General features: G+C 36.2%; 1 protein-coding gene across 1 annotated transcript; it reads right to left on the bottom strand.

Annotated features, from left to right (window-relative positions):
- Positions 1 to 19,394, bottom strand: LOC101256850 (uncharacterized). The gene is made up of 15 exons (XM_010315587.4): positions 19,273 to 19,394; positions 18,951 to 19,128; positions 17,067 to 17,606; positions 15,170 to 16,360; positions 14,771 to 15,098; positions 14,183 to 14,438; positions 13,882 to 14,098; positions 12,874 to 13,226; positions 12,242 to 12,778; positions 5,222 to 6,416; positions 4,768 to 5,109; positions 4,403 to 4,640; positions 1,615 to 4,280; positions 1,059 to 1,204; positions 1 to 490 (listed from the first exon to the last, which is right to left on the bottom strand). The coding sequence occupies exons 2-15, from the start codon at positions 19,065 to 19,067 to the stop codon at positions 223 to 225; spliced, it is 8,394 nt and encodes a 2,797-aa protein (XP_010313889.1). The 5' UTR covers positions 19,068 to 19,128; positions 19,273 to 19,394; the 3' UTR covers positions 1 to 222.
- Between the last annotated feature and the right edge of the window lie 3,677 nt (positions 19,395 to 23,071).

Genomic DNA, 23,071 nt, shown 5'->3' with positions numbered 1-23,071 from the left:
TTATGAGAAAATATTAGACCATATATAGATGAGAAGCTAATGTTTTATCGGTGAGATTGAACAATATACAAGTAAAAACATTAGCAACCTAAAAAAAGACATTTGAGTAAATCAGCCCATATCATATTTATAACACAAAAAACATGTCTAAGAACATACAAGACAGTTCACTTCACCTTAATTCCTTGCATTCAAAGCAACCAGAATAATGCATACTCTATACTACTTTTTTCCTTTTCCCTTTCTAGATTTTTTGGACTTGGCCTTGGCCTTCCCCTTTGTCTGCTTAGCCTTGTTACTGCTTTCAGAATAGGCCGCGATAGACGGTGACTCAATCTTTTCATCTTCAACACACACTGCATTACCTTGTTCCTCACATGAATCCTTCAATGTTGTTGATACAATACATTGACTCAATAAAGCTTCAATCTTGGACTTTCTTGACAACAAGCTCTTCAATAGTTGTTCACCTTTTGCTACTTCCAAATTACTGTATAGCAACATTCATCAAGAGTTTTTATTCCAAAAAAAAAAGAGAAAGCATGACGACGAGCTGAACTACCAAGAAGTATGTGCTATGCAAGAAGTAGTTGAAACAAAACATTTGTTAATAGGATAACAACAATGACATATCAATGTAATCACACAAGTGGGGTCTATGGACGGTGGTACGTATGCAGTCTTGCCCCTACCTTGTGGCGGTAGAGATGTTTCCAATGGGACGTTACTATAATAGAGAGGCTCAAGAAAGGATTAGTTACATCAAGAATAGATAATATTTTGAACGTCCTAAACAATTTTGGGAGTGTACTGCTGAAAATATCATTAACTAATAAAAAGTGTGCTCTCTCTATTAGCTTAAGATTTTAGATGAGATGGTCACACACTACAACATGGTATCAGAGTATGCAGAGATCTTGAGATCGAATCACCGTGCCAAGCAAACTAAAAAGAATTTCCACGTGCTTGACCCATAAAAAAAGAATCAGGCCCGCAAGTGTTGGGGCATTTTGAGAATATCATTAACTAATAAAAAGTATGGTACGAAAGCATCATACCTCGTATCCAAAAATGAATGGAGCTGTTGCAGCTCCTGAAGCATACTTTGCACTTCCTCAGCCATGTCCTCGCCAGCGTCAGGCTTCTTCAGCTCAGGCAGAGTAATGGCAGCAGTCAAAAACTTTATGTGCATATTTATTTCCTCCTAAAAGAACAATAAGTTTAGTGCCTTAATAATAATATTTTATAAACAGACACTCAAACTTGACCTCTGCCACGTTTAGAGACCTTAACTCAGTCACAAGTCCAAACTAACAAGTTAACATTCCAACTCTTTCCCACGACGTCTCATGGACACCTGACACTGACGTGACACATAAATTTTGGAGATGCACATGTAGATTATCATTTTGTAAGTTGATTGTTTAACTGACATAGTGGAATCAAGTTTGAGTTGAGGTGTTTAGATGTACACTCTCGAAGTTGGAGTTCTTCACTTGCCATTTAAGGCCAGGTTGAGTGTCTATTTATGTATTATTCCTAATAGTACTGTAATAATTCATTCCACACCTAGCAGACACCTTTACAAGTTATAATTAGAAGAGATAGGATTACCTTTATCTTCTGAGCGACAGTCGAGGTGGTTCCATCGTTTTCACTGCCAATAAGCTTCAAAAAATCAGATACTTCTTTAAACAAGTCCCAATTAACTTGTTGCAGATTCTGCTCGGACGGAGGAGAGACTTCAGAACATGAGACAGTTAAAATCTTTGGTTGGTCAGAACAATCCGAGGAAGAAGTAGCATCCGGATTAGTCATGACTTCCGAAACTGTGGAATTAGGAGCTTGTGACTCATTTCTAGCCGGAAACAGCAAGTCAAAAATGTCTTCTGTATTGCAGTTTGTTCCCAACTGCACATGAATGACATTAGGAAGTTCTCTGATGGTATTCTCACACAGGTTAACACACAAAAGAGGATCTCCTGCAATTTTAAATGCTTCCCCGATTTCACTGATCTGGAAGTACTTCCGCTTCAAACATGGAAAAAGAATGCTATAGAAATACTTCGGAAGCTGGTTCCTAACATCGTTGTTTCTGAGCATAAAGGAAAGAACATCATAGTATTTCCCACTGTTCACACACAGCAAGCATAGAACAACAACCAATCTCATAACCAATATCCTGTAGTATGCATCAAAATTTATCCTCGATCGTGTAATCCAAAGAGCTGTACTGCCTTTATCGGAAAGGAATTGTTGTACCATCATAAGAACAGAATGATAGAACTTTTCCAAAGACTGTTGGTTTATAGCAACCTTGGAAGTGTGTAGGACCTCAGACTGCTCGGAAATCAGCCATTCCACCAATGATGATTTCGTGGTGAAAAAGAACCCTTTAGACTGTGACACCAAAATAAAAAAGCGCTCTACAAGATACAAGAAACAACCAGGGGAGATATAGTCACTTAATCTGATCCAGTTCACACTATAGGTATCTTGTAATGCTTCATAAAATTTCTCAACTAATTTAACCTCTGTTACTTCACTTGGAACAGTATCTATAGCTGAATGAGACTCGGAAAGTTTGCCTCCACAAGCATTGCCTGATTGAGATTCTTCCATTTTTGTCACTCTAATGCATCTGAGAGTTTCCATGAATGATCTCCACGATTCTGGTAGATCTCTTCCAACAATTTTCTTGTACAAATCTTCAGATAGTTTTCCGGAGCCAAGCCATATGTTCATCACTCTTCCAATCTGTCCATAGCTCAGAACATCTCTGGTGTTAATAATATCTTGATGGATGAATTCTTGCAACAAGTCACGGGAAAGCTCAGTTCTCCTTAGAGAAATCATACTCTCCATCAATGATTGTCGAGGATCAAGAGGGAAGGCTTTATCAAAGTATTCCGTAGACAGTGTCAAGAAATTCCTCAGTCTCCACTGAAAACTCTTAGAATCAAGCTCCTTCGCCTCACTTGCAAATTTTGCAATATCATACATGTTTAGAAGGCACATGCTTTGTCGGAAATGAGACTCTGAAGTTGCAGCCGACTTATAGATTGACTCAAGAGTATCCAGAACCTTCAAGCCAACAATAAGTAATTCAGCATGCCAGTGTTGTCGAGCAGCATAAATAAAATCCCGAGCATCAACTAATACAATCTTTTTGCTCCGTCGGATGAAGCTTTGGTGAATTTTTTTCACCCATTCAGCAGTAGGATGCAACAGTGCATATGTAACATTAAGATCATTCAATCGCTGCCTAGCACCAAAGTAATTTACGCAGAAATTACATAAGCTGTTATACTTTCCGAAGTTTTCAATCTCAAGGCCCTGGAGAGAATCTATTAGATCACAGATAATCTTCTTCCACAAATTCCAAAAGTGAAGCAGTGTCCTCACACTGACTTGGCTGCATAAAAGCAATTCTTCTGAACTCATCACGTCGGCTGATAAATGATCATCCCAAATATACTTTGCAACGTTAGTTTCACAATGAACATCCAGTATTTTTCTACAACTCAAAATTTCACCGATTGGACTGTTACATTTCTGAGACGCGACATAAACGTGCTTCAAGCTAGACCAATCACTTGACTCGTTTGATAAAACTTTTACCACGGTGCACGTGGTTTCAGATTTGGATCCATGCATTGCTAACGACATGGCCTTTTCCAAAAGTTCCTTCTTTTCTGAAAATGACTTCAAAGGCCAACCTTTACCTCCTGAGATCCACAGAGACTTGGAGAGAACATAAAGAAGAACAAGTGACGATGCCTTGTCAAAATCTCCATTCTTCGCTGTTATATCCGCTTCACGAAGAGTATTCCCTTCCAGTCGGGCAATTTCTGCAGCTTCAGTGAAGTTCCCTAACTCTTCTTCTAACAACAGCAGCTCATCAAGACACCCCAGAGACTTCAATAAATTACGTTTCATGTCAATTTTAGGGAATGCTTTCACAAATCTCATCATGGAAACTCGGTCATTTAGCTCAAAATAATGTAATGCGCAACTGCTCAGGAACTCCTCCTCCATTTTGTCAATTTCAGTTTCTCTTTCCCCCACTGTACTACACTGAGAAGCATCGTGTTTCCAGTACTCAACATATTGCAAGCCCAAGTCAAAACACTTCCCTTTGGTACAAACTGATAAGCACTCCGAGAAATGACTGCCTTTTGCATAAACTCTGGCAGCCTGCTCATAGCATCCAGCCAGTGTAAAACACTCGGCGGCTTTAATCAGCTCCGGTTTTCCACACTTCTCCAAATAAATTTGTCCTGCGGATAAGTTTTGCAAGTTAAGCAAACGATCAAAAAACAAGACTATTTAGTCATGATGTAAGTTTACCATAATGCATAGCAAGGAAGGAACTCTTGAGAAAGTAAACACCAAATGTTACCTGCCCGTTCATACTCCCTCAAATCATAAAAACATTCTGCAGCTGCCTCGAACCTTCCAATCGAGTCAAAAATTTCAGCAGCTTGACGTAGGTAAGTGCATGACTCTTTGGAATTCGAATCACGAATTCGCTCAGCAGATGCCCTGAATCCAGCTGCCTTTGCCCTTTTCTCCCAATTCCTTTCTCCTGCTTTCTCAAAGCACATGATTGCCATCTCATAATTCTTTTCCCAAAAGAGCTGCATGATAAGATCAAAGCACTTTATCACGACCAATTAACACTCAGATGTAAAGCAACACAAGAGTGAGATTTGATCAAATGAATATGTTAATAGAAACAAGACGAGGCAAATCAACTAGACCGACCTTCACTCCCCTCGACTTCCACTCCTCCGGAGTGCTAGAAGTTTGCATTGCTTGTGCAAGTGAATCATCTATCTCCCTTAATTCCACTAGACACAATCCTCTCCAGTAGTCAAACATAGGCTTGGAAAATTCTTCGACACTCTCACAAATCCATAACCTTTGTCTTGTTCGAGTGATGGCAACATAAAGCTGTTTTAGTTCAGAACACAATAAACTATGTCGTTCTTCGTAGAAATTTGGGAACGATATATCTACTACAACTTTTCCTTTCATAAACTCATATACCACTCTCCACTGATTTCTAAGTGGCGATGACCCAAAAAAATTGTACAGCAGTACATCCTGCAAAAGATCAACGAAGGAAATAGGATGATACGGGTAAAGCAGAAAACACATTTAATTGATAATAACAATTGAAATCCGAAAAATTATAATTAAGAAAATTTAGACTTGCCTGAAATTCTAAACCCTTGCATTCAACAATAGTCAAAATAAGTGCTTGCCTTCCAATATAACCGGAGATTTCCTTCTTCGCATATTCATCCCGCACTAAGATTACCTGCTCTGCACCAAAACCTATCATTTTTTCTCCAGTACTTCCAGTATTCCCGAAAATAGTTAGAATTGCATTTTCGTCGGCTCCGGGCTTCAATAATACTGGAGCCTCACCATAAATAAGACTTGTTTCGGGTTTCAAGAAATCAACAGAGTGAGGGAAATAATGACAAAGCAAATCAACTACACTCTGTGCTAGTTTGAGTACACCGGCATGTGTCCGAAAGTTCTGAAGCAACTGAAAAACAGGTGATAGATGTCCCTTGTCTTTTCGAAGGGCAACTTCATCACCGTTTAAATCCATGACAAACTCGGTATAGAATAGATTCCTAATGTCTTCAAACCTGAAATCTATCCCCCTAGCAATTGTTTGTGCTGTATCACCAGAGAAAACAAAGCCTTCTTCGACATTTCTACAAATATATTTGAACAACGCTATCTGTCTCATTGTGAGATCTTGAACTTCATCAATATACACAAAATCGACTTTGTCACCATCGAGATGCTGATATTTTAGCCGACTATGAAGATCATTAACCAAATCAGCTATGTCATATTCACCACGCTCCATCTTCATCTTTTCATAATCCTGAAAAATACCATATATTCTCTGTCGTTTTTCAGCACTTATAGAAGAGACTCGATTTTCGGACATTGAAATATAAGCCTCTTTGCTGAGTTTACCATCATGAAAATCTCCTGATTTTAATCCTCCTTTTATATAAGAAAGAATTTCGGTAAACACCCTTGAATGATCAAGATTTTTCGTCAACACAGTACTGAAGTGAGGCCAATATGAGCTACAGAAGCATTCATAGTTGACCTCCTTCTCTCTTATGAAGGACCTTAAAGCAGCTGACCTCAAACTTCTGTCTTCAAACAGGTCCCACTTCAAATGGAACCTATCAAAGTAGGAAGAAGCGATTGTTCCGTCAAGCATCAATAAGAACTTGTGAAATGTGATCACAAGAGGGTATTTCATGTAAGGAATGTCAATAAAAGAGTTCGGTAGATCTCTAAACTGTGTCGTTCCATCCAAATCATCAATTTCATGCAAGCTGTTTTCTGCTGAGAAACTTCCACCACAAGCAAAGCTGCAAAATTAAGAATGCACACCTCTACATTAGATAAAAATAAGAACTTAGTTGAAGTTTGTAGCCACAACACAAACTATATTTTATGAAAAACACGTCTGAACAAATTTTATGGAAACCTAAGACTCCATCAGCTACAAATCATTTAAGCTAGCTCACCATATTTTTAATATTATGGAAAGAGTTGTTATCATGTGAATACCTTAACTACCTCCCCACGTTCCTTTTTTACTTGTGAAAGAGTTGGTTTTGGTTCTTGTGGAATCAAACTAAATGGAAGATGAATTAACATGAATATTTGGTAGGAACATAATTAGTACAAAATAAAAGTCAAAGATAGTATCTTGGTAGGTAAAATTTAGGCAAATCATAAAATGATTTCATATTCTTAACCTTGACAATTTTGACACATAGTGATGTCATGAATGACATCAATAGGATGAATTTATTCCTATAAATAGGTAGCTCTTAATTTATTGTCAAACCATCCTCTCACTTGCCTTCTCACCTTCTAAGGCATTTGTGTTCTCTCTCTTGTAGTATTTCACTTGTATTCTTTGTAGAGTGAAATAAATATTAGTATAGTTGTTCTTTGGTGGACATAGGATCATTTTGATCCGAACCACGTTAAATATTGTTGTTCTTCCTTGTTCTTTAGTTTCACGTTTCCGCTAACAATTGGTATCAGAGCCAAGGTTCCGTCTGAGTATGCTCTGTGGTTGCAGCACAGTTTGAACTTCCACATCAGAAAAGGATTACTTTGTTTTCTGTAGTTCCAAATACATTGTAGTAGAAAAGGAAGAACAAGTAAAAAAATGAGTTCCATGAAGTTTGAAATTGATAGATTTAGTGGGCGCAACAACTTCAGTATCTGGAAAATCCAGATGATAGCGTTACTGCGGAGGGAAGGTTCAATCCATGCTATTGACGGAAAGTACCCCGATAAGATATCAGATTCTGACAAGGAAAATATTGAAGGAGACGCATTGAGTGCAATCCAATTGTCCCTTGCACCTAACGTACTTAATGAAGTGAGTATAAGTACCGAAGAGACGACAAAAGAGTTATGGGAAAAGCTAGAAGGGTTTTACCAGGACCAGTCAGTGACAACAAGGATGTTGTTACAACGGCGTATTCATACATTTAAGATGGATTCAGGTACTTTGTTGCAAGACCATCTAGATGCGTTCAATAAACTTGTGATGGACTTACAAACTGCTGGAATTAAAAACGACGAGGAGACGCTTGCATTTTCTTTGCTATTTTCATTGACTTCAAAATATCGTGATATTGAGAATTCAATGATACATAGCAAACAACCTATTAAACTTGAGCAAGTGCGGCAAGCACTAAACTCTTGTGATGTGCGGATGCATTTTGAAGGAGACAAAAGTGACAAAGCTAGTTGACTCTTTGTAAGAGGTCGTACTAGCCAAAAGGGAAGGAGCAAATCGAAGTACAGATCAAAGTCTCGTGTGAACAAAAAGAATGTGGAATGTTGGGGCTGTCACAAAAAGGGGCACTTTGAACAAGATTGCCCTATGTCGAAGTACAAAGAAAAGGCGAGCGCATCCATTGTTGAGCAAGTACATGACAATGATGATGATTATGTACTAACAACATCATGCAATAGTGGAGTCTATGACAACAAATGGGTCTTAGACTCTGGTTGTACTCTGCATATGACATTCCGAAAAGATTGGTTCAGCAACTATAAAACAAGCAGAGGAACTGTATTAATGGGCAATAATGCAACTTGTAAAATAGTTGGCATTGGTTTAGTTCATGTTCGCTGCCATGATGGAATCGTGAGGACTATTACAGAAGTCTGTCATGTTCCTGATCTAAAGAAGAATTTGATCTCCCTGGATACTTTAGATGTTGAATGCCTTAATTTTCTGTTGATTCTGTATGTTGGGCCCAAGCCTGTTAGGGCGTAGCTTAGCACTATATATAGACGCTATGGGAAACCCTATTCTGTAATTCTGTTTTTGCCTCTCCATAATAAAACTGCTCCCTCTCTTCCCGTGGACGTAGCCAATTTATTGGTGAACCACGTAAATCTGTTGTCTTGTTTTTCGCGTTTATATTTTCTCGTATTATCTCAAATTCCGCACAACATTAGATAAACAAGGCTACAAGTACATGAGTGAAGGAGGAACTATGAAAGTGACTAAAGGGTCTTTAGTCATGTCGAAGGCCAAGCTAGAGGATGGCCTCTACACACTTGTGGGAAGCACCATTATTGGCTCTGTGAATGCATCTACAGTGCAGTTATCTAATGATGACAAGACAAAATTATGGCACATGAGACTAGGCCATATTAGCGCACGGGGATTGGAGATGTTGATCAACCGCAACCTTTTGAATGGTGAGAAGATCAGCACACTTGAATTTTGGGAACACTGCATCTTAAGGAAGCAGAAAAAGGTCAGCTTCAGCACTGGCAAGCACAAGACGGGAGGGGTGCTAGACTACATCCATTCAGATTTATGGGGTCCCTCTAAGCTTCCATCGAAGGGAGGAAAGAGATATCTTCTCACATTCATTGATGATTTTTCACGAAAGGTTTGGGTGCGTTTCCTGAAGACAAAAGGTGATGTTTTGAAGCATTTAAAGAGTGGAAGATTTTGATTGAAGAACAAATGGAGAGGAAAATCAAGTATTCTTCGCACGGACAATGGCTTGGAGTTTTGCAGTGAAGAGTTCAATGATTTCTTCAAGGTTCATGGGATCGCAGGGCATAAGACAGTCAGGCACACACCACAGCAGAATGGAGTTGCCGAGAGAATGAACAGAACTCTTCTTGAGAAGGCTCGTTGTATGCTCTTACAAGCTAAGATGTCCAAAGTATTTTAGGTTGAAGCAGTTCATACTGCTTCTCATATTGTCAATCTGTCTCCAGCATCAGCGATTGACTTTAAGACTCCGAATGAGGTCTGGTCAGGTGAACCCTCTAACTATTCATACTTGCGATTATTTGGGTATCCAGCTTATTATCATGTTAATGAAGGTAAGCTTGAACCAAGAGCTAAAAAGGTCATATTCGTAGGGTATATAGATGAAGTAAAAGGGTACAAACTATGGTGTTTGTCTTTACTCAAATTTGTAGTTAGTAGAGATGTTACATTTGATGAATCCTCTTTACTTGATCCTCTGTGGAGTTATCTAGAAACGAGAACAACGAGCAGGTGGAGCTTACCAAGGAACGAGATCAAGAGACTCAAATTAATGAGTCAAAAGATGCAGATCTTAAAGAACTTGCTTCCAATGAACCGTACACAATTGCAAAGGGAAGGGACAAAAGGCAGATATGGAAACTAGAACGTCTTATAGAGCAAGAAAATCTGATTGCACATGCGTTCATAGCTGCAGAAGAAGAGATTAAGGATCTCGAGCCCTCTTCGTATGTTGAAGCAACTTCTTGCAAAGATGCTGCACAATGGCAGTTAGCCCTGATGGAAGAGATGGAGTCCCTTCACAAAAATGATACGTGGGTCTTAGTTAAAAGGCCAAAGGGGATGAGGACAGTTGGATGCAAATGGGTCTACCAAAAGAAAGAAGGTATTTCAGAAGTGGAAGATGCTAGGTTCAAGGCGAAATTGGTTGCAAAGGGTTTCAGTCAGAAGGAGGGAATTGATTACAATGAGATCTTTTCTCCAGTCGTAAAACATAGCTCAATTCGCGTGCTACTAGCATTGGTTGCACAATTTGATTTAAAGCTTCAACAACTTGATGTCAAAACTGCTTTCTTACGTGGTGATCTAGAAGAGACAATCTATATGGATCAGCCTGAAGGTTTCCTAGCTAAAGGAAAGAAGACCATGTATGCCAACTGAAGAAGTCTTTGTATGGTTTGAAGCAATCCCCTAGACAGTGGTACAAAAGGTTAGATGCATTCATGACTACACATGGATTTTCGAGGAGTGCATTTGATAGTTGTGTGTATCACAAGAAGATGTCTGGTAACTCTATGATTTATCTATTGTTGTATGTTGATGATATGCTTATTGCTGCTAACAACATCACAGAGATAAATATTTTGAAAAAAACTGTTGAGCAAGGAATTTGACATGAAGGATCTAGGAGTTGCAAAGAAAATCCTTGGAATGGAAATTTCAAGAGAAAATGGTGTTGTACATCTTTCTCAGAAGAGGTACATCAGAAAAGTTCTTGAAAGATTCAATATGCATATGAGCAAGCCTGTAAGTACACTGTTAGCTTCTCATTTCAAGCTTTCAGAGTTACAAATGCCTCAATCTATGGATGAGGTGGAGCATATGTCAAAGGTTCCTTATACGAGTGCAGTTGGTAGCATTATGTATGCTATGGTATGCACACGTCCAGATATTGCCCAATCTGTAAAAGCAAGTACATGGCAAATCCAGGAAAAAGGCACTGGGAAGCAGTCAAGTGGATATTGAGATATCTCAAAGGAGCTCCTGATGTTGGACTAACCTTCCGGAAAAGTGAAGGTATTTCAATTCTCGGTTATGTAGATTCTGACTATGCAGGGGATCTTGATCGAAGGAGGTCCACAACTAGATACATCTTTACTCTCGTTGGCAGTGCCGTTAGTTGAAAATCGACTTTATAGTCGATTGTCGTTTGTCTACTACAGAGGCAGAATATATGGCAGCAACGGAGGCAGTGAAAGAAGCTATCTGGTCGAAAGGTTTGGTGGCAGAATTGATTTCAGTTCAGCTTGAATCAATTCTAAAATGTGATAGTCAAAGTGCTATTCATTTGATTAAAAATCAAAGATTTCATGAGCGCACCAAACACATTGATGTCAAATTTCATTTTATTCGAGATGTCGTAGCGAAGGGAGCTATCAAGGTTGAGAAGGTTATGACAGACGATACCGCTACAGACATGTTGACCAAAATAGTCCCGCTTGCCAAGTTTGCACACTGCAAGGACTTGGCAAGAGTATGCATCAATTGATGCAACTCTAAGAGAACAACTGCTAGGTGTAGCTGGTATGTTCAACAAAGGTTTGACTCTTCTTGTTTCTTACAATGAAATTGCCTAGTAAGCTTAGAAGTTTTGGCCGGAGTTGTTTATACGCATGCTTGGAACACAAACCAAGGTGGAGATTGAAAGAGTTGATTTTGGTTCTTGTGGAATCAAACTAAATGGAAGATGAATTAACATGAATATTTGGTAGGAAGATAATTAGTACAAAATAAAAGTCAAAGATTGTATCTTGGTAGGTAAAATTTAGGCAAACCATAAAATGGTTTCATATTCTTAACCTTGACAATTTTGACACATAGTGATGTCATTCATAGGATGAACTTATTCCTATAAATAGATAGCTCTTAATTTTTTTTAAATCATCCTCTCACTTGCCTTCTCACCTTCTATGGCATTTGTGTTCTCTCTCTTATAGTATTTCACTTGTATTCTTTGTAGAGTGGAATAAATATTGGTGCAGTTGTTCTTTGGTGGACATAGGTTCATTTTGATCCGAACCACGTTAAATATTGTTGTTTTTCCTTGTTCTTTAGTTTCACGTTTCCGCTAACAACTTGTTTATATACGGATGAGAGTAATTCGGAAATGCAAAGATTAAGTGGTGGTAAAGGTTGAGAACACGGACTTTTCTAGGTTGTAAATTTCTTTATTACAATAAAAGATTTAGGAAGGTCAAGAAGTAGAAGATGTTCAAAAAGTAAAAGGTAGCACTGCATCATGCTTATGCCTTGGAATATTACGAGTATGTATAATTCAGATAGGATAAATGAACTAACACCTGACATGTAACTAGCCGACATTACAGCAAGCAGCTCCAGTAAACTCACAAGAAGATTGGTACTTACCTTTTCAACTGAGAAATCTGCTGTTTGACAGCATAACAAAGTTTCGGACTAACAGTCACGAAAAGTTGGCGAAGGGTTTCCCTGCTAGCCTCCTCTACACATTGATTATCCTCATCTGCTTGCCCTTTGAATCGATGTACTTCTTTCCCTGCTTTATTTAATCCTTCAACAGAATTGTGATGCTGTTGCTCCTTTTGCAATAACTTCATGGTCAAAACTGTGGTTTTACCCGTGCCTGAGCGACCGAGGATGAAACTACTTCTACTAAATTGGATTATCTCCCTCTCTTCATTAGTAACTTCAAAAGGGAGATCTAATGCTTCACCATGCTGATCAGAGAGCAAATGATTGACAACGCCAGATGATAATGAGTAAAACTTCATCAATAACAAGCTTTCGCTGACTCTTGAATGTTCAACGCAACTTCTACCATCTTCCACACCAGTTGATTCACGATTCAATTGACTCTCACTAGAAATGCTTTTATACTGACTTATCTCACGACAAAGCTTCCAAATCTTTGGAACTTCCAAGTTCCTGTACAAACATGAGAAGGTTAAAATAAAATTACAAGAAGCAATTGTCGTTCATCGTAATACTTGAATCTACAGAGCACAAAAGAATTAGTTTACCCCTCAAGATACTTCTCCTTGCAAAGCTTAATGAATTCATCAGTGTACATTGAAAATATGTTATCAAGACGTTTCAACAACTTTCCAACCTCCTCTAAGGGCAATATATCCCAAACCCTCAGCACTTGAGTATAGGTGGATTCCTTCTGAATATCAACAGAGCAAACGACATACCGTCCTTCAACCTTAAATTGTTTTACAATTTGAGATGAGCTCTCAGAAATTGTATCCACACTCTTTCTCTTGGGACGCCATCCACTGGCCAGCTTAACCAGAAGAGTTATCACAGACTTCCTCAAGCAGGAGGACGTTAGCTTTACAAATGATTTTCTAAAATTGTCACTGAAGAGTACCTGAGCAACAATGTGGAAGACGATTCACCAACAATGAGTGAAGCCAATACTAAGAAAGAACAAACATATAAAATGGACAAAGCCAGATGCTTGCATTGACAATAACTGATGCAAGTAGAACACAAAAACAGAATGGCATAATACATATATTGGACCCTTAACTTTACTTCAAATTTTAACTTTGAACTCCAACTTTTATAATGCACAAACAGACACTTTAACTATCCAACCTTTTAAATAAATAAACACATGAGTTCTACATGGCAAAATACATGTAGGACACCACGTAGGACAAAAAATAATATGTAGGATGACATGTAGGACATGTGTGTCTATTTGTGTTTAAGTGTCTACTTATGCACACCCAAAGTTGAAGGCATATATGTGATTTGAAACCAAGTTAAAGGGCATATTTATGTATTATGCCAAATAGAATTATAGGTGCAGCAGGTAATGCTAATGCAAGACGACACTTTAGAAGTGAAACACAACTGTTCCAAATAAGGAAGTAAACCATAAGAAAAACAGCATGCATGACTCATTGATGTATCAAAAGTTTAACATAAAATAGCCATATGCAATCTTTGGATTATATCTACGTGAGTGACACAATCGTAAAATTTACAAAGCACGAGAACTAAAGCACAAGATGTACCTTCCATCTTTGACATTTGAACAGAACACTCTCGGCATTAAGTAAATCATCCAGCTGATCATATTCTTTCTTAAAATCTAAAATTGTTGTCCTCAAGTCATTGTCTTCAGCAGCATGAAAGAAGCATTGACGTTCCTTGGCATCGAGCACTAATGCTTCCCAGACAGAGTTGCTATTAAGTAATGTTTGCTCATTGCCAAGAATCCATAGACAGTGCCTACCAAGAATAAAACCCTGAAATGTCAGCATAGAAGAATAAAGATCCAGATGTGATGAAACAGCGACAAAGATTGATCCATACCGAGCCCTGGTCAAAGCAACATTAGCCCTTTGAAGACTAGACAAGAAACCGATTGATCCACCTAAATTAGATCTCACTGTAGATATTATAATAATATCTTCCTCCCCTCCCTGAAATCCATCTACTGACTTCACCTTAACTTCAAAACCCTCAAGGTTATCATACCTCTGCTCAAGTTTACCTTTTATAGCTAAAACTTGTGCAGCATAAGGTGATATAACACCAACGCTGAGTTTCGTCCTAGAGCCACCCCAACCTGTATAGAAGAAGATAACACAAACTATAATAAAAAAACTGGAAAAGCATTTAAGCTACAAAGAACCTCCCACTCATGCAAAACCGACAATTCATTCATCAGCCTATGTATGACTCAGGTGGCCGGTGAAGAAATACAGTTTAAGGATACCTCATGCACTATACACTTGCTTATTTTTTTTCTACTTTTGGGATTAAATCATTCCCTTCAATACCCCATAAACCTACCGGTACCATCTTACATTATCTTTTGAACAAGAAAAATAGTAATGTTGATTTCAAGGGAAAAGACAAAAGAGCAATTTAGCAAAAATTCTAACAATAAAATTGTACCTTTGTATAAGTTGTGCACTATCCTCATCACCAAAGCCACCTCAATCATATTCCTTCGGCTATGTCCAACGTCATCCATTTCTTCTTTACCCAACGGAACATTTATAAAGGAATATGGGCCAAAACATCTTCCTGGAAGATACCTTTTCTCATATGCTTTATGTTTTACATCAGGGGCATCACAAATTTGCTTATTATAGAAACGTGAATTTGGAAATTGGCTAATTGTTGGATGCATTCGGTACTGTATGTTAAGCAAGTGTCTTGAATGACCCAGAGAACTGAGTCTTTCAAAAAGGCTCCTTCCAAACCCAGCTTCTTCAGAAACCTGTAGAGTAACAAATATCAGTTGAACTTGCAATTCCTTTAAATTGCACACAAGAAAGGCAGCAAACTTACTTGACTCCTGACTGCTGCGGGCAGTTGACACTCATCGCCCATCAACACGGTATGCCTCAGACCTGGTAGTTGAAAGGGTATGACAGATTCGCACTCCTTCAACTGAGCTGCTTCATCAACAATTAACAAGTCAAATGGTTTTATATCAACTGGATGAAGCTTATACGAACTTGAAGCCGTGCAGAAAACCAAGGAAGCCTTTTGTATACAGAACTCCCTAATCGACTCCTTGCTCATTGCACGAGGAAGACTCAGTTCTCCAAGAGATTGACAAACATCTTTTAGAAGAACAAGGCACTGGCTTCTTAAACAAGGTAAGGACCACTCATCCAAAAGTGCGTCGGAAGAGACTTCAATTGGTTGTTGACAAGAAAAGAGTTCCTCAACATCTTTAGAGCCAAGATAGTCTTGAAATAACATTCCCTCCAAACAATCAAGTAGGGACATAAGGCGTAGCATTTTTTCAAAATTCTCCTCCCGAATAAAATATAATGGTAGATGAGTACAGAATGTAAGCAAGCATCTTCTCAAAGACGAAGCTGTAGATTTGAACCGGGATTTGACGAAATCAATCAATGAGCTGATCTTTTCTTTTTCCTTCCGAGCTTCCTCTTGATCAGAAAGCTCCTTCAGTTTGATCAATTCATTGTCAACATATATGTTATACTGAGAAATACAATCCTCCAGAAACCCGCTCGTGGAACTTATACAGTGTTTCCAACCAGTCACGGGTACGAGGCACTCCACCAACCTATCAACACGATAATCAAGGAAAATCTCCTCAATATCTTGACCAACTTTCAGCCGGTCCTTATTCCCTAACAAGAGAATATCACCCAGAGGACAAATATCAACTTCTGCTGAAGGACTGTTAAATGACTCACTGATCAGTTTAACTAACCGCGAAGCCACTTGTGTTATTGCTACATTGGTTGGGGCACAAGTGAGAATTCTGTACTTCATTTTTGATAGTATGAAGAGCATGACACTCATAGTCTTGGTCTTTCCTGTACCAGGTGGTCCCCATATGAGTTCAACTGAAGGCTTGTGACGACACTTCAATGAATCAATAGAGGTCAAGATTGCCTCAGCCTGCGAACCATTCAACTTAGACAGAAGATCATTAACTTCTCCAGCTAGTCCATCATTAATAGATGCAGAACAAACGTCACATTTATCCTCATCCTGTTTCTGCACACAAACAAATGTCTTTTCATTCTCAAAATGAACTAACTGAGACAAATACTGGTAAAAGGAAAAATGCAAGAAAGGTCGGTCATTTCTGACACGAGACCAGTGAATCTACATTACATTTCTTAGAAAAAACACAAATTTGAAAACTAACCATCAATAAAAAGATGAAACTTATTAAAAGGTATCATACAACTGTTGTAAATCGAAGAAGATTAATATTACTTAGCATTACAGTAATATTATCAGTAGAACCACGTAACTTTTATAAGCGTACATACACTGCCATTTTTGTCTTTCATTTCTAAAAGAATGCTAATGTCATCTCTGTTATGTATTTTTTAAACTCACACTTGAGAAATAAGATGACCATCACACATTAACTTGAAGCATAATCTCATTTATTACTTCACACCTACGAGGCATCTAAAAGGTACTAACATATTGTACTTTATTATTGCAGCCAAATATCAGAACCTATTTTGCTCAGACTCTCTAAAAGTGTCATGCCCATGTTAGATCCTTCAAAAATGACCTTTGGAGGATCCAACATGCACTCGGAAGCATTTTTAAAGATCCCGAGCAACATATATAAAAATAAGGGATATCACGTTTTTTGATTATCTAGGATGTATTAAGTACTTTAAAAGGCAGGGAGACTCTAGATGATGCTTCTAAAAGGACGTAAATCAGTAAGATTACTTACCTCATTCTCACTGCACAGAACTTTCTCAATAAGGTTCAAATTCTTTCTCATCCTCAGTGCACTCCATACTCTCTTGAACGGTAGCACATTTACCAAATACACTATATACAAAGATTTCTGCTTTCTCTCAGAAATCGCAATATCTGTAGCAACTTTGACTGCAAAACTAGTGGATGCATTTGAATCATCATTCTCACCATCATTGACTCTCGTTACAAATGCAAATGTCCAGTTCCATCCGAGCCGTAGCAGGTCAGAAGCAGTTTCAGGTTTAGCATCTGATATAATGATAATATCTCCAGGCAATGTTCGATAAGGCTCCTTTCCGTCACCAGATAGTTTCCTCCAATAGTCAACCTGAACTTTAAAAAATAGTGATCCAAGTGGTTTCTCATCAAAGGAGATCAATTCACCAAAAGGTGCTTTGTCTATGACTTCCAAAGAAGCACTAATATCAGCTCGTATTTCTTCAAGTAACGAGTAGTGAAACGATTCCAAGTAATGATCCACTGATTCAAATGACATTGGAATCTTCTCCACCTACAAAACAGGAAACTTTCAACTAATTAAGAAACAAGTAACTTGTTCTGGCATTGTGGGAAGCCATGCATTTCATCAACTAGTTAACAGCAATAATATATACATTGTTTAAGGCCAAAATGCTTTACATGGCAGTAAACAAGCAACTCATTTTCTCCTTACAGCTTTAAAGCAATCAAATATTTCAAAGAAAAAGGAGAACTTTAAAAGTTGGAAAACATTAGGGTGTGTGTCAGGTATGGAGAAAATGTGACCCTTGGACCTAACTCAACCTCAAAAGTCAACTCATGAGGAAAGAATTTACCAAGTCCATATACAAAGACTCTGATACATGTAAAGATGACACATGAGCCTAACTCATCCCCAAAAGCTAGCTCATGAAAAGACGATTTCCAAATCCCATATAAGAAGACCACTAGTTCATTCATCAGCCAATGTGGGACTCTAACACGTAAAAATGAGAAACCACCCTCATTCTCTATGGTGTTTAATTAGATTATACACAAGTACTTTTGAAATAATATCTTCTGCTTACACGACAAAATAAGTAAGAAAATCACTTACTTCCCAAAAACAAAACATTTCCAAATAAATCTATATTTTTGTGAAAAACATTTTCCTTCATACGACCAAACACATCCTTGAAGAAAAATAATCAAGACTATCATAGGGAAACATATGTTTTTAGAGTACAAAGCAACAAGAGACTGATGCAACTTCATGAGGAATATATAACATCCTAAGGAAAAATCCTTCTTTCCAAAATGCAAACAAAATATTGCGCAAAACATCAAACAACAACAACATACACAGTGTAATTACACAAGTGAGTCTACGGAGGATAGAATGTACGTAGAGTTACCCTATCTCGAGGCCAAGAGGTTGTTTTCAAAAAAAAAACTCAAAAAGTGCAATGCAAAACATCAAAATGATTTTGACAAATAAGGCTCTCATCTCTTTACTTCATAGGATACTAAAATGCAAAAAAGCTTGTAGGTTATCATAATCAGCCTACAATACCACAGGCCATGAAGTGGAAATTGTAAAAACTAAAAAAAAAAAAACATCTATTCCATTCTATGAGAAATAATCCCCCACTTTAATAGCTGTAAAAATAAAATAAAAAATTACCAACAATTTCAACTTTTTTACCTGAAATATTTAAGACCATATTATTACTAAACATTTTATTACATTCTACGAATATTTAGCTAAACATCGTAACATTCAAAAGTTATATTTTTTTTAAAATTCAGTATCAAGTCAAAATTAATCAAACAGAACATAACTCTTTCAAGATCAATTCTAAACCAAAATAAGTAAACAAAAAAGTGAAAAAAATACCTGATTTTGATATAGAGTATCATCAAAAATATCTTGAATAGACCATGAGAAAACCAAATCAATGAAGTCATCCTTAAGTCCTCCTTTCTTTTTCCTAGAATTACAACTTCCTTCCATACTTTGATCACTCAAAATAAATCTTCACAATAAAAATAAAATGTCACTGTACTCCAAATTGCTGCATACAAAGAGAATCTTGAAATTAAATTTTGTAATAATACATAGTGTCACCAAAAAAATCTAATAAATAAATGAAAAAGCACATATGGAAGTCTTCATTATGAAGTAAAAAAACAATCAAACTTTAAAAGTATGTACGTACCAATAAAAAGCCAATATTAGTCAATAAAAAGTTGATCAAATTAACTTTGTTTTTCTAAAGTTGAAAGAATATATAATGAAGCAAGCAAAACAAGAACTATTTGTACGAGAAAGAGGAAAAGGTGATATAGAGATTTTTTGGGGAAATGAAAGAGGCAGTCTTTTCATCTTCTACACAACAAAAAAAAATGAAAGTTTCACTAAATGAGTGAAGGATAGTTTGGTTCGCGGATTAAATTATAATATCGAGAGATAAATTTAATTTTGAACTTAATGATAAAGTGTTTCTTATTATATCATGGATCAAACAACATTTGAATATTGTAATTTTTCTTAATTATGGTTAGTTTATATATACTTTCATATTAGTAAAGTTTATAATATGAAAATAATAATTTTTAGTTTTAATAAATGTATGTACCGTAATTAGCAAAAGTACAAATAAAATATTTATTAATGAACTTGCATGAATCTCATTATTTTAGGACATAATCACTTATATATGCTTTAGTTTGCATATTACGTATTATAGAAGATTTTTGTGTTTTCAGATACGTTCAAGTATATGTATTGATACATGAGGTAAATTTTTGACTACTCTCTCTTATATATGGGATACATAAAAATCTTGTTTGCATCCCTCTCTAATTTTCCTCGCCTCTTTTTCTATTTTTATATATCTGGTAGCAAAAATACATGTATGTAAGTGTAAGAGATGTAAATAATTATTAATTAATAGTAAGATACGTAATATTTTAAAAGTATAGATAATAATAATACTCCCTCCTTCTCATTTTACGTGGCACTATTTCTTTTTTGGTCAGTCCTAAAAAGAATGTCGCATTTCCTTATATAGTAAGTATTTAAAGGTACAATTCATTTTTCACTCTTGTTGGTCCACTTAATTTTAAAGGTACTATCTTATACATTTATGAGGAGAGAAAAAAGTAAGTTTACTCTTTTGAAGATAAACATTTCAAAGTGTTTATTTATATCTTAAATTTCGTGTTCAGTCAATATTGTCACATAAAATGAAACGGGTGAAATAGTATATATGGCAGTGAAATATGTCTAATTATGTAGTTTCCTTAGTAAGACAATTGATATTGAATTCAATATCGCTTTAAGTTTTAAAAACATTTATATAGATTTGTTGAATGCCTTGAATCGGACCCGCTTCAAACAGAAAGGACGGGGGTCTCGCTGCCCGGTCAGCGAGTCGGGGGGTCCGGGGGGGCGGAGACGCCCCCGGCCCGACGGTATACAATGTTGTTGTATTGGGCCCTTTATTTTCTGTCAATTCTGTATGTTGGGCCCAAGCCTGTTAGGGCGTAGCTTAGCACTATATATATATATAGACGCTATGGCAAACCTTATTTTGTAATTTCTGTTTTTGCCTCTCCATAATAAAACTGCTCCCTCTCTTCCCGTGGACGTAGCCAATTTATTGGTAAACCACGTAAATCTGTTGTCTTGTTTTTCGCGTTTATATTTTCTCGTATTATCTCAAATTCCGCACAACAAGATTATTAATTATTTCTAAAAATACATATTTAACAGCAAACTACATATGTTAGTGTTATTAATTAATTGAACTTAAAACATTATTTTTGGTCTAGTGCAATAAATTTTTCTCATAATTCATTGGGAGTACTTAATATGGAGAATCTAAAATGCACAAAGCATCTTGTATGAGTAGTGTTGGAAGAAGGACCTCGCTCCAAAAATATGACGTAGACAGTCTACTTTAATATTTATTATTGTTTCTATGGTTTAAGCCCATAATATTTTTTATCACATGAAGATCTTGAATTTTAGTGTTTGGAAGACTATAGTTTATAGCCTTTGAAGTGTCTATCAATTGCACAAAACTAGTGAGTTGAGGTATTAAAGTTAATCTTTTGATTATCGAGTTGTAATTTAAAATCGTCTTTTCGAAATAATTAATAAAGTTTCTCTTATTTAAAGAGCTTGGTTCATTTAGATGAGTCCAAAACTTAAAGGGTACAAAATATTAACAAAAATTTCAAAACGGTATATAAAATTTTAATAAAATCAAAACGGTAAAATCGCTGCAGATGCAGCGACTTACCTCACCTGAAAAAGCAAAATCGCTGCCTCAGCAGTGATTTTGCAAAAGTTATTTTTTTTAATAAAAATGAAATCGCTGCCTAACAGCGATTTCAAAATTTTTGGCAGCGATTTCATTTTTTTTTTAAAAAATAAGGTATATCGCTGCCACGGCAGCGATTTATAAAAAAAATTAATAAAATAAATCACTATCAAGACAACGATTTATAAAAAAAAAATTATTTTTATAAAACGCTGCCCAGGCAGCGACTTTATGACAAAAAAAAATTCATAAAGTGGTCCATTAGTATGCTGCAGGAGACAATTTATTTTATAAAAAAAAAATCATAAAGTCACTGCCTGGGCAGCGTTTTATAAAAATGTTTTTTTTTAATAAATTGCTTCCCTGGCAGCGATATACCTTATTTTTTTTAAAAAAAATATATAATTAAAAAAATGAAATCGCTGCCAAGGCAGCGATTTCTAAGAAACAAAATTTTGAAATCGCTAATAACTTTTGCTTTTTTAGGTGAGGTAAGTCGCTGCATCTGCTGCGATTTTACCGTTTTAGTTTTATTAAAATTTTATATACCGTTTTAAAATTTTTGTTAATATTTTGTACCCTTTAAATTTCGAACTCTCATTTAGATAATGATGAACGACTTGATAGTTACATAACATGAAGGATGTTATAGTATTTCATCCATATTATATTCATAATACTTATTAATATTTCTCAATTAAAGCGTAATTTTAGAGGTATTTAGAACTATATTGGAAAGATATTAGAAAAAAAATAAAAAAATTATCCTCCTTTAACATGATTTCTTGTAAATCTCATATTTCATATTAGTATAATTTATGAGTACGGAGCGTAAATGGTACAAAATATTAACAAAAATTCTAAAACGGTATATAAACTTTTATATTAACCAAAACGATAAAATCGGTGCACCAACAGCGACTTATCCCACCGAAAAAACCAAAATCGCTGCCTCTGCAGCGATTTTGCAAAATATGATTTTTTCTTTTTAAAATATGAATCGCTGCCTAAGCAGCGATATATAGTTAAAAAAAATTAAAAAATATAGGAACCCCAGCAGCGATTTTTCAAAAAAAATAAATTAAAAAAATAAGACCCAGCAGCGATTACAAAAAAAAAAAGAAATCGCTGCTCCCAGCAGCGATTTCATTAAAAAAAATAAAAAAAAAATTAAGGAAATTGCTGCTCCCAGCAGCGATTTCATAAAAAAAATTATTTTTAAAAAAAATATTAAATCGCTGCTGGGCAGCGATTTAAAAAGAAAAAAATTTGAAATCGCTGCTTTTTTTAATGAAATCGCTGCTGGGAGTAGCGATTTCCTATTTTTTTAAAAAGATTTTTTTTTGAAACCGCTGCTGGGGCAGCGATTTCCTTTTTTTAAAAAAATAAATAAATTTGAATCGCTGCCTAGGCAGCGATTTTGTAAAAAAAAAATAGAAATTATATAAATCGCTGCTTAGGCAGCGATTTTGCTTTTTCCGGTGGGGTAAGTCGTTGGTGCAGCGATTTTATCATTTTGGTTAATATAAAATTTTATATACCGTTTTAGAATTTTTGTTAATATTTTGTATCATTTAGATTTCGAACTCCATAATTTATAATGATCTACATAACACCATACATTATATTGTAACTACATATTGTTTTGGATTGATTTTTCTCTTGATCGGAAGATCTAACGTAAATA

This window comes from Solanum lycopersicum, chromosome 12, assembly GCF_036512215.1.
Source record: "Solanum lycopersicum chromosome 12, SLM_r2.1".
Lineage (NCBI taxonomy): Eukaryota > Viridiplantae > Streptophyta > Magnoliopsida > Solanales > Solanaceae > Solanum > Solanum lycopersicum.
The sequence above is the reverse complement of the archived record's forward strand: the minus strand, read 5'-3'. Positions and strand labels throughout refer to the sequence as shown.